A 12516-nucleotide genomic window follows, 5' to 3' on the forward strand; every position below is an offset into this window, starting at 1 on the left:
CTGACAGACACACACAGATCTCCATATGTTCATATCAGTCAGACTTTGGAAGGAATTGTAGCAGTAGTAAACAATGAAAGAAACAAGGAATAGCTGCATAATAAACAATAACAAAGAAACTAGACAGGTACCCCCCTTGTCTATGACACCCGTCATGCGGTCTCGTCCTAGACCAGTGGTTCACAATTAAAGTGGGGTCCATGAGGGTTGCAATTAAGGTTATAATAGTTAACTAAAACTAACTAAAAAACGAAAACTAGAATTAAAAAAACATTTTAGTTAACTGAAACTAAATAAAAACAAAAAATAAATTAAAAACGATAACTAAACTGAAACTGTATTGTGTGTTCACAAAACGAACTAAAACTAACTGAAATTATAGAAAAAATACCCTTAGTTATAGTTTTTATCAATATTTATATGCATTTCGGAAATTCATAATATAAACCTTTTAAATTCATTCGATTAATTTCCTCATTTCTCCAACAAGTTTTACGGCTGTTTTCAGCACCGTACGGCAGCATGTAGCCACACTTTTTACGTTGCTTGTTTACATTCTGCACTGCCTGAAACTGACTGCATGTTACTTGGAAAATCAAACCCGTTTTAAGTGAGTGGTACTGTACTGTACTGTACTGTACTGTACTGTACTGTACTGTACTGTACTGTACTGTACTGTACTGTACTGTACTGTACTGTACTGTACTGTAAGCCCTCCTCCCTGGCCTGTGTGTGTCTGTGTGTTAGGCTGTGCAACAGTGACAGTTGGTGGTGAACAAACGCTATTTTCGTGCTCGGACACTGCCAGGAAAAGTTGGAAGAAAGAGACAGTCCAATATGGGAGAGAGACGCAAGGAAGTGCCTTGTGGAAAAGGATGATAGTAAAATATGCGGAGCACTTCGGAAGGGTATAGGCCTATTATATAAGGATCAGGTATTTGTGGAATGAGCAACACAGCTAAATGTGTGGGTAGCACACATTTGCCAAAACATTTGCCAAAATGGCAAGTGGTTGGTATTTATTCACCCTTGCCACAACAGCTTGGTTTGGTATGGAACAGTATCTCTCTCACAGGCAAGACTGAACTTGTCATCATTAAAGGCAATCTCAATGCAGTGAGATTCTGAAGCCAGTGGCGATCCCATATCTTCAGAATCTTGGACCTAACGCCATCCTCCAGGATGCCAACGCTCGCCCCGTAGAGCCAGGATCACAGAGTACCTCCAAAATGTAGGAGTGGAAGTCTAGACCTCAACCCAATTGAACATTTGTGGGATCAGCTTGGGCGTGCTGTACGAGTGTATGTGCTGTACATGCAACCAACAGAACCAAGTGTTGTTTTTTCCTTATTACTGTGGGAGAGTGCAATCATCCAATCCACTAAGCAACTCAAAGCAAGGGTTGGTATACCAACCATTTGCAATTTTGGCACATTCTTTGGGGGCGCTACCCACACGTTTAGCTGTGTTGCTCATTCCACGAATGCCCGATTCTTACAATCTATACAGACTATACCTCGTTGTACAGGTGACAACGATCAACGATTAAAATGATATAAAACACAATACCAAATGGTATCATCAAAGTGGAGAAATAAAGGACCAAAGTTACGTTTCTGAACTTTTAGAGTTTATATTTTTAAATGGTATATCTTTTAGGTTTTATTACACAATACTTATTGATCTTTTTTAATCCTATACCTGACAAATAAACCAAAGTACGAAAAAAAAAACTAAAACTAAACTATAACTAAACTAAAACTAAACTAAAACTAGGCATTTCAACAAAATAAAAACTAAATAAAAACTAGCAAACCCGCTCTAAAAACTAACTGAATTAGAAAAAAACAAGTCAAAACTAACTAAAACTAAACTATAATGAAAAAACCAAAACTATTATAACCTTAACTTGCAAATGGACCCTTACAGGTCTGTAAGGGTCCACAGTGTACAAACGGAACCAAATGGATCCTCTCTCTTCCTTGATGGGGGTTCCAAATGGACCATGGTTCTGTCAGAGTCAGGGTTGTCCTTGACATCTTCGAGGAAACAGTCCTAGACACTCTCATGTCGTGACCTGATGGGCAGCGTTCTCACGTCATTTGCAGCGGAGCCCGCACTCCTGTCGTCCGAGTTGGATGAGCGTCTCTTATCGTCGCCCGTCCCTGACGACTGCATGTCCGTGTCTGGGGACATGTACTCCAAATGATGAGGGCCCCATACCGGAGTGGTCAGCTTCACCCATCGCTCCTTGAACGTGCCTTTGGCTCTTAAGAGCTTGTAGACGGTGAAGAAGGGTATACATAACATGGAGGACAGAGCCAGAAACCAGCCAATCACCTGTCCCCACCACGGATACACGTATGTAATGTTGTAGGTTAGCGGCTGATAATTAACCAGGTTGAACAGGAAAATGGCCATGCAGATACTGGGGGTAATGAAGCACCAACACCATTTCATCCACGCACACGGTTTGTAGCCGATCATGCGAGCAACATCGTCCATGAAGCGATCGGCCCCATAAACCCAGGCCACCACAATGCATTGCCAGAACGCCTGCCAAAGAAGAGTCATCCCGCTGGCAGAATAGAAGTCAAAGATCTGGAATACGTACATGCCCCCCTGGGTTATCATGGAGAGGTCGATGAGGAGCCACAGCACGCAGAACACCCCCACTGAGATCTCCCGTCGATAGCGTGGGCAGCATTTATCGGGAAACAAATCGAGGATACCCGTTATGAAGCCTTCGACGCCCACAAACTGGCTGTCCAACCCCAGCAAGAGCAGCATGAAGAAAAACAGGATGGCCCACAAAGGCGCGAAGGGCATCAAACTCACGGCTTTGGGGTACGCTATGAACGCCAGGCCGGGCCCCGACTCCGCCACCTGGGAGATGTGCACGTTCTGTTCATGGGCCATGAATCCCAGTATGCTGAAGACGACGAACCCGGCCAAGAAACTGGTACCGCTGTTTATCAGAGCCAGGATGAAGGTGTCTTTGTAGCAGTCATAGTTAAACCTGTTGTAGCTGCCCAGAGCATTCAGTGCACCCAGCCCAATGGCGTAGGAGAAGAAGATCTGAGTCCCGGCATCAATCCACACCTGGGCTTCACCCAGTTTGGACCAGTCGGGTTTGAGGTAGTACATGATGCCATCAGATGCTCCGGGAAGTGTGACTCCTTTGACCAATAAGATGAAGAGAACCACGTAGGGGAAGGTCGCCGTGAAGTACACAACCTTGCCGGTAGACTTGAGTCCTTTCCACACGCATAAATATACAATGACCCAAACGGTCAGCAGACACAGCAGCAGCTCCCAGTTGATGGTGCCGGGCTCATGCAAACCGCTGGAGATATTCAACACCTTGTTCTCCCAGAACTCGATGATGGACAGCCGCGAGTCCTGACAGGTCACGTTGGGGCCTATGCTCCCCTGAGGGTTGTTCCGACAAAAGCTCTCCACAACGGTGTTGTTCACGCACCTGTCCGTGTTCCAATCGTTGTCGCAGGTGGTCCATGGGAGGGGGGATGTCATGGACTTGATGAAGTAGTAAAGGGCCCAGACCAGGACCATGATGTAGTACGTGTTGCACCAAAACACGATGACCATGGACGCGAAGCCCAGGCCTTTGAACAGAGGGGCGATGTTCCACACGTCGATGCTTCCCGCCTTCATGAATTGGCCCATGGCTATCTCCAGGAAGAAGACGGGTATGGCCCCGGCGAACACCATCAACAGATAGGGAATCAGAAACACCCCTCCACCGTTCTTGTAGCACAGGTAGGGGAAGCGCCACACGTTGCCCAGGCCCACGGCGAAGCCCACGCAGGCCAGGATGAAGTCCATCTGCCTGGTCCATGTCCCTCTCTCTGGCGGCAGCGGGCCGTTGCCATTCTCCATTCAGTCACTAAATCACCTTCACTTTAAACCCGGAGGGGTTTAACTAATCTGATTGTCAATACTCAAGTCTTTTTAGGGGTCTCCTGCGGTGTCCCCCAGGTTCTGGGTCAGGAAAAGCTTTTAATGTCTCTCGCTTTAAAAACTCAAAATGTGATGCTTTGTACTTCTTTCTCCAAAGTTAGTATACTTGATTCAACATCACTTTCAATTTAAATCGAATGCGGCTGTTATAACCTATAGTCTATGTCTACGTGTCAGTCAATTAATCATGTTACCTTGCAGAATGGACAGTTTTATATAGCAGCGTCAGTACATGACGTAAGTGGAAACTGTGATGTAACTTTCACTGGTTCGCCCGCCTACCTATAGCTATCTTCACTGCCTCCCTATGGTTTGCTTGCCAGCATCGCTTTCTGTAGTGGCGGTGCCAGCTGAGTTTTATTGCAGGTGCTGAGAGGGAGCTGGGGATCTTACTGTGAAATGTTCTTGTGAAAGGTTACACAGATTTGGACTCATTCAATGAAAGCCTGCAATGTCAGTCCATTTGACCTGGACATCCAAGGCTGGAACAAGTAGCCTATACTCAGACATAAAAATGAAATAAAAAAGGCAATGCTGAGATGTATACATGCTTATATGTACTGTAAGCTCCAGACCCTGCCTACACTCGGGGAGCTCGACCCAGTGCCAAGCAGCCCTACCAGTCCGGGTGGACGGAACCGACACACATGCCCTGGTGGATTCCGGCAGTGTGGTGACTCTGGTGAGAGGAGACCTGGTAACCAGCGGTAGACCCGAGACGATGCCGGTCAGCTGTGTGCACGGCGACCTACGCCGCTACCCGTGGCCCAAATACACATCCAGACCCCCCGAGGCAGCGTGACCGTCCCCGCCGGAGTGGTTCCGGACCTCCCCGTCCCCCTCCTGATCGGCACAGACTGCCCACTCTTCGACAAATACTGAGACAGGGGGACACCGCGAGGAATGCCAACTCACGGCCCCGCGGGGGGTCGTGCACAGCCCTCTCATTCCCATGCCTATTATCGGTGTCCCGTTCTCGCGCATAGCCATGGATATAGTGGGACCCCTACCCAAGTCGGCGCGCGGGCACCGATACATCCTCGTTATCCTCGATTATGCCACACAATATCCCGAGGCTATACCCCTACGGGTGGCCAATGCAAAAACAGTCTCTCACGAGCTCATGATGCTCTTTAGTAGAGTAGGCTTAGTGGACGAAATTCTGACTGACCAGGGCACGTGTTTCGTCTCGCGCGTTATCAAAGCGCTGTATAGCTGGCTGAAAGTGAAACAAATACGCACCTCGGCCTACCACCCCCAGACAGACGGGCTGGTAGAACGATTTAATCACACGCTGAAGAAAATGTTAAAAAGGGTGGCCGAAGAGGACGGACGAGACTGGGACCGCCTCATCCCATATGTCCTGTTCGCCATACGAGAAGTACCCCAAGCGTCCACAGGCTTCTCCCCATTCGAGCTCCTTTATGGGAGACAGCCGCGCGGATTATTAGATATCACCAAGGAAACGTGGGAGAGCCAACCCTCGCCTCTGCGAAGCGTCATCGAACATGTAGAAATACTACAGGCGCGCGCCAAGCGCATCTGGCCGCTCGTCCGACAGCATATGGCAGAGGCACAGGCCGCCCAAAGTAGAGTGTATAATAAAGGCGCACAAGTGCGAGAATTCCAGCCCGGGGACCAGGTCCTCGTTCTTGTGCCCACAACAGAATGCAAATTCCTAGCCCGCTGGAAGGGGCCCTACGAGATTGTGAAGAAACTCAGCCCTGTCACCTACCGAGTGGCCCAACCAGGGAGGAGGCGGGGCCATCAGGTATACCATATAAACATTCTGAAAAAGTGGTTTCCGCCGGAAACCATCCCGTTACCTGCCCTGTTAACCCACCTCCCTCCCCAGACCCCGCCAGTTGCTGTAGGAGAGGGCTTGGCCCCTCAGCAACAACAGGATATCCGAGAGCTCCTAGACCGGAACCGAGATGTCTTCTCCGAGCTGCCCGGACGCACCTCGGTAGTACAACATGACATCGATACGACCCCCGGTAAGGTAGTCAGGTTACGGCCGTATAGGATCCCGGAAACCCATAGGCGGGCCATACAGGAGGAAGTAAAGAAAATGCTCGAGCTCGACGTCATAGAAGAGTCACACAGCCCCTGGTCGAGCCCCATAGTTATCGTTCCCAAACCAGATGGAAGCGTACGCTTCTGTAACGATTTTAGGAAACTAAACGAGATATCTCAGTTTGACGCATACCCCATGGTGGCTCGCGTAGACGAACTAATTGAACGATTGGGCCCCGCTAGACACATTAGCACCTTAGATTTGACTAAAGGATATTGGCAAGTTGGCCTCACAGAGCGAGCCAAACCAAAAACAGCATTTACCACCCCAGACGGTCTGTTCCAATATAAAGTCATGCCCTTCGGTGTACACGGAGCCCCTGCCACATTTCAACGGTTAATGGACAAAGTCCTTAGACCCCATAGTGCCTATGCGGCGGCATATTTGGACGACGTTATCATCCATAGCGCCACCTGGCGGCAACACCTGGAAAGGCTAGATGCGGTACTTAACGCCCTGCGCCAGGCGGGCCTCGCTGTTAACGCCAAGAAGAGCCGAATCGCCTGGAGCGAAACAGACTATAGGCTACACAATTGGACGTGGCTGCATCAAGCCACAAGAGAGAAAAATAGAGAGAATACAGAACTGGCCCCGACCCGCCACGAAAAAGCAAGTGAAGTATTTTCTCTGCCTGGTATCATATTACCAAAAAATCGTAAAAGATTTCGCCACCATAGCAAGCCCGTTGCACGATCTCACAAAAAAAAGTCTACCCCACCACGTAAGATGGACCGAGGGAACAGAGTGCGCATTTCAAGCGTTGAAAGACGCCCTCTGTGGAAGCCCAGTGCTGATCACGCCTGACTTTAACACCCCTTTCGTTCTCCACACAGACGCGTCTAACACAGGAGTGGGCGCTGTCCTGGCCCAGACGCTAGAGGGAGACGAACACCCCGTCACGTTCATAAGTAGAAAGTTGCTCAAGCACGAGAGAAACTACTCTACAGTGGAGAAAGAGTGCCTCGCAGTGAAGTGGGCAATCCACCACCTACGTTACTATCTGTGGGGGCGGAGGTTCACCTTAGTGACAGACAACGCACCACTCAAGTGGATGTCCACAAACAAAGATCGGAACGAGCGGGTTACCCGGTGGTTCCTAGAACTACAGAACTACACATTCACGGTAGAACACCGACCCGGTAAGGACATGTGCCACGCGGATGCGATGTCCCGAATGCATGAAGAAGAGAAGGAAAATAAAGCCCCTCGCCTCAGCAAGGATCTTAGGGGGGGAGTGTGTGGGGTCTCGCGAGCGACACCCCGCGATGGTAAGTGCGTTGCCAGGGCAACCAGACACGCTGTCAGACAGAAGACGCCTCGGACCGTTAGGAACGCCCTAGGGCGCCTAATAGGGAATGTATACGTCCCGAATCTCCTCCTCCGCCAGATTGAGCTGATGGACCGACCGCACCCAAATCAGCAAGCGGCCACACCCGTCATATAAAAGGAAGACTCAGTCTACGTCTGACAGCGGCTGGTTCACACACACACGCTCACGGAGGCACGCACAGCAAACCGTCGGGGGGTAAGAAGACACACACACTTCCACCGAACACACACTCATGTGTATAGCTCTGCATGTCTTAACTGTCACTCTCCTCTCGTCACAGGCTTTTAGGAACGGTCCAGGAAATGTCCGAGGGACAGAGACTATCGGACTGTATGAATGAAATATAGGAACAGGAGTTCCAGTTCCCACGTATCGCGCTGCGGGAGGGGGGCAGCCCTGCCACAACGACGAAGACGCGGAAACTACAAATAATAAGGTCGGAAAGAAACCTATAATTCTGAGACATTGCATTGAGCCCTGTCTAGCAAACAGGCGCTCATTATATATGCCGGATCGACTGAACGGCTTGTGCTCTCTCGGAGCTGAACCCCCGCTATGGGAGAAGACCCGCTACAGTTAAAGATAAAGACTGATGACGTCACAAAGCAAGGCATCGCCGTCACCTCTTATCGTTTATTAGAAACCAAAGCCCTCCAGTGAGGAGCGAGCTATCAGAGACTGTACAAACCTGAGTTGAAATATAATCTTCTGTTCTCATCCTTCTCCAGGCTGTGGAAGACGCCTGTGAAACAAATACTGTATGGAATATAATTTATCCGAAGCCTACGTGGGGTTTCTCCTGCCTGCGGTATGATTTATTGTTCAACCAATAAAAAGCCGTTTGAAACTGCTTCAATCCCCTGTTCCGCCTGCTCATTGAACACAGACACTCCACAGTACAAAGAACTTATGACTAATAACTAACTACATTGGATCCATTGGAACACCGTTTCCTGAAAAGTAACAGTTTTGGACGTAGAAAGGTTTCCATGCACCCGACAGAGACACTATGAAATCCAAATCAGTCACATATAGGGAGATGTTGTGGATGTGTTGTGCACAGGTTATTGAACGCTCTCATTCAATCACACGGTATTTCAGTCATACGTGGGAGTGGGAGCGCATACGGGGGAACGTCGGCCATCTTGTCCAATTTGGTTCCCGGCACGACCCCTTACTGCCCATTTTGGATTTGGCCACTATGGCGACCGCGAAGGTCTACGGCGCGTGTGACATAGCTAAATCATTAGAGCATGTCCTGGGCCAAATGTGGTGCATTTAGACTGATTAGGGTGAAATATCCCTAAGGGCCTGGACTAAAGAGGCCAATTTTCAAAATAAATTATATAAAAGTGGTTCCTTCACAGTTGATCTTAAATCTGAATATGTCATTGTATTCCCCATCTATCTATAAATGCACCAAGTCTCTGTCTGTCTGTGTGTAATCCACGTAACTCGAGAACTATTCGCCTGACAAATTGTCAGGCATGCCCAAATATGGAGTATTTATGCAGATGTCAGAAGAACTCCATATATGGGCATAAATGGGACACAGACTGGGTGGGGCATTAATTTCCAACTTGCATCGTTCCAAGTAGGCCAGTGCCCAACCGGCCCCGCTGTAGAGGCCCCATGGGCACCGCTCTAGTATATGAAAATATCATCTTTACATTTTTGAGCTTGGCATACAGCAAATTTGGATTCAGCACACCATATTTGGGATACTTGATCCGACTGCCCACTTTCATCCATAAGCTAAGAACGTAATCTATATAATGAAACTATGCATATATATACTATACAGTGCTATGTTTACATAAAATGCTATAAGTCTACATAAACTGCTCTCTAAGTCTACATAAAAATGCTATCTAAGATACATAAATTGAGCCTTTTCATACGCCTGTAGGAGGTCGAGGCTAGTTCAAGTACTACGGCAAGTGCTATGGGCTAAGATGGAGACTGAAGAGGTTTTCAGACTGCGCCATACATCACATTCCGTGCTCAGCCAATCAAATCATCGCAATGGGGTACACAAATTGCTCAGCAAAGCGCCCCTCAAAAAGTCAAATAAATCGGAATGAAAACGATTAACCAGTGTTGTTCAAGTTACTTAAAAAAAGTAATTAGTTATAGTTATAGTTACTGAAAAAGTAACTATAATTACTTTACTAGTTACTAAATTATGAAAGTAACTCCATGCCGTGCAGTATTGAAATGCATAACAATGTTCAAATACCCTCGTGCTAGGGTCACAAACAATTGTTGCTAGGTCGCCTGTGGCACATACAGTAGCAACAGTTTGTATTGTGTGTGACGTCATCATGTGTGTGACGTCATCATTCTGGTCAGAAGGCCACTATATAAGATGGTGTAGAAAGATTTAAATTCTGCTTGCGGAATTTGTCAGAGTCAGAGAGCAACACCTAGAAAGTGACATTTTTTGAATACTCTAATATACCAATAGAAATTAATTAAATTAATTAAACGTTGACTAGACGCCATGGCTTCAATAGGGGAATCAAAGGAAGATCAGCTTTCCACTGCCATTCTGAGGAAGAAGAGCAGGCCAAACAGACTGGTCGTTGATGACTCGGTCACTGATGACCACAGCGTGGTCTCTCTCTCGCAGGCCAAGATGGATGAGCTGCAGCTGTTCCGCGGAGACACTGTGCTGCTGAAGGGAAAGAAGAAGAGGCAGACTGTGTGCATCGTTCTCTCTGACGACACCTGTTCTGATGAAAAGGTCCGCATGAGCAGGGTTGTCCGCAACAATCTGAGGATCCGTCTGGGAGATGTCATCAGCATTAATCCAGTTCCCAATGTGAAATATGGAGCAAGAATCCATGTTCTCCCAATAGATGACACCGTAGTTGGGATTACCGGAGACCTGTTCGAGGTCTACCTAAAGCCATACTTCAAAGAGAATTTCAGGCCCATTCATAAAGGTGACATCCTCCTGGTCAGGGGTGGCATGCGTGCTGTGGAGTTCAAAGTAATAGAGACTGATCCCTCCCCCTACTGCATTGTTGCACAGGAAACGGTCATCCACTGTGAAGGGGAACCCATCAAGAGAGAGGATGAGGAGGAGTCCCTGAATGAGGTTGGCTATGATGACATTGGAGGAGTGAGGAAGCAGCTTGCGCTGATCAAAGAGATGGTGGAGCTGCCTCTTAGACACCCTGCGTTGTTCAAGGCAATTGGAGTCAAGCCACCACGTGGTATCCTACTGTATGGACCCCCTGGAACAGGAAAGACCCTGCTGGCTAGAGCTGTAGCAAATGAAACTGGAGCCTTCTTCTTCCTTATCAATGGTCCTGAAATCATGAGTAAGATGGCTGGAGAAAGTGAGAGTAACTTGAGAAAGGCCTTCGAGGAAGCAGAGAAGAACGCCCCAGCCATCATCTTCATTGATGAGCTTGATTCCATCGCCCCCAAGAGAGACAAGACTCAGGGAGAAGTGGAGAAGCGTATCGTGTCTCAGCTTCTCACCCTGATGGATGGTCTGAAGCAGAGAACTCATGTCATCATCATGGCTGCCACCAACAGGCCCAACAGCATTGACACAGCTCTTAGGAGATATGGGCGTTTTGATAGGGAGGTGGACATTGGAATCCCTGATGCAACAGGCAGACTGGAGATCCTCCAGATTCACACCAAGAACATGAAGCTGGCAGATGATGTTGACATTGAACGCGTGGCCAATGAGACCCATGGGCACGTGGGTGCAGATCTGGCTGCTCTCTGCTCTGAAGCAGCTCTACAGGCCATCAGAAAGAAGATGGACCTGATTGACCTGGAGGATGACACCATTGATGCTGAACTCCTGAACTCCCTTTGTGTCACCATGGATGACTTCAAATGGGCACTGACCCAGAGCAACCCATCAGCACTGAGGGAGACAGTGGTCGAAGTTCCCAACGTCAGCTGGGAAGACATTGGAGGTCTGGCTGATGTCAAGAGGGAGCTGCAGGAGCTGGTACAGTATCCAGTGGAACACCCAGACAAGTTCCTGAAGTTTGGCATGACTCCATCAAAGGGTGTGTTGTTCTACGGACCACCCGGTTGTGGTAAAACCCTGCTGGCCAAGGCCATTGCTAACGAATGCCAGGCTAACTTTATCTCCATCAAAGGACCTGAGCTGCTCACTATGTGGTTTGGTGAGTCTGAGGCCAACGTGAGAGAGATCTTTGACAAGGCTCGCCAGGCAGCCCCTTGTGTCCTGTTCTTCGACGAGCTGGACTCAGTAGCCAAGGCACGTGGTGGCGGTGCTGGAGATGCTGGTGGTGCAGCAGATCGTGTCATCAACCAGATGCTCACAGAGATGGACGGCATGAACAGCAAGAAGAACGTCTTCATCATTGGAGCCACCAACAGACCTGACATCATTGACCCCGCCATCCTGAGACCTGGCCGTCTGGACCAGCTCATCTACATCCCCCTGCCCGACGAGAAGAGCAGGATCAACATCTTCAAGGCCACCCTTCGTAAGAGCCCCATCAGCAAGGATGTGGACATCGACTACCTGGCCAAGATGACCAACGGCTTCTCTGGAGCTGACCTCACAGAGATCTGCCAGAGGGCGTGTAAGCTGGCCATCAGAGAGAACATTGAGAATGAGATTCGCAGAGAGAGGGAGAGGGAGACCCACCCATCAGCTATGGAAGTAGAGGAGAGCGACCCCGTGCCTGAGCTCAGGAAGGAGCACTTTGAAGAGGCCATGCGCTTTGCTCGTCGTTCCGTAAGTGACAACGACGTCCGCAAATATGGAATGTTCGCACAGACACTGCAGCAGAGTCGTGGTTTCGGCTCTTTCAAGTTTCCCTCCAGGGCTACAGAAGGCAGCGTTCCAAACCAAGTGTCAGGAGGCACTGGTACTGGCCCAGTCTTCAATGAAGATAACGACGATGACCTTTATGGATGAGTTTGTATACTGCCTCTCATGGCCAATACAAAAAAAATTAAAATCTCCCCTGCATGTAGCCATGCTACAGTAGCCAATAAACATTCTACATAACTAAAAAACATCGCATGGATGCACCTGGGACGTATCCTCAGTGATGTATCCTGAGGTCAACAGGGTTTCAGGTCTCTCAACATCATACCCCTCACTCAGGCGACCCAGCCG

General features: G+C 48.6%; 2 protein-coding genes across 2 annotated transcripts; one reads left to right on the plus strand and one right to left on the minus strand.

The window, feature by feature from the left end:
- Nucleotides 1-2055: 2055 nt before the first annotated feature.
- LOC310862126 (sodium- and chloride-dependent creatine transporter 1-like) lies at nt 2056-3870 on the minus strand (the record flags this gene model as incomplete). Its single annotated transcript, XM_083769861.1, has 1 exon — nt 2056-3870. The coding sequence occupies exon 1, from the start codon at nt 3844-3846 to the stop codon at nt 2056-2058; it is 1791 nt and encodes a 596-aa protein (XP_083625987.1). The 5' UTR covers nt 3847-3870.
- Nucleotides 3871-9891: 6021 nt separating this feature from the next.
- On the plus strand, nt 9892-12312 carry LOC310861142 (transitional endoplasmic reticulum ATPase-like; the record flags this gene model as incomplete). The annotated part of the gene is made up of 1 exon (XM_083768478.1): nt 9892-12312. One exon carries the CDS (start codon nt 9892-9894, stop codon nt 12310-12312), a length of 2421 nt encoding a protein of 806 aa, XP_083624604.1.
- Between the last annotated feature and the right edge of the window lie 204 nt (nt 12313-12516).

The sequence above is a fragment of the Protomyctophum parallelum genome (genome assembly GCF_964188405.1).
Source record: "Protomyctophum parallelum genome assembly, chromosome: 7".
NCBI classification, from domain to species: Eukaryota; Metazoa; Chordata; class Actinopteri; order Myctophiformes; family Myctophidae; genus Protomyctophum; species Protomyctophum parallelum.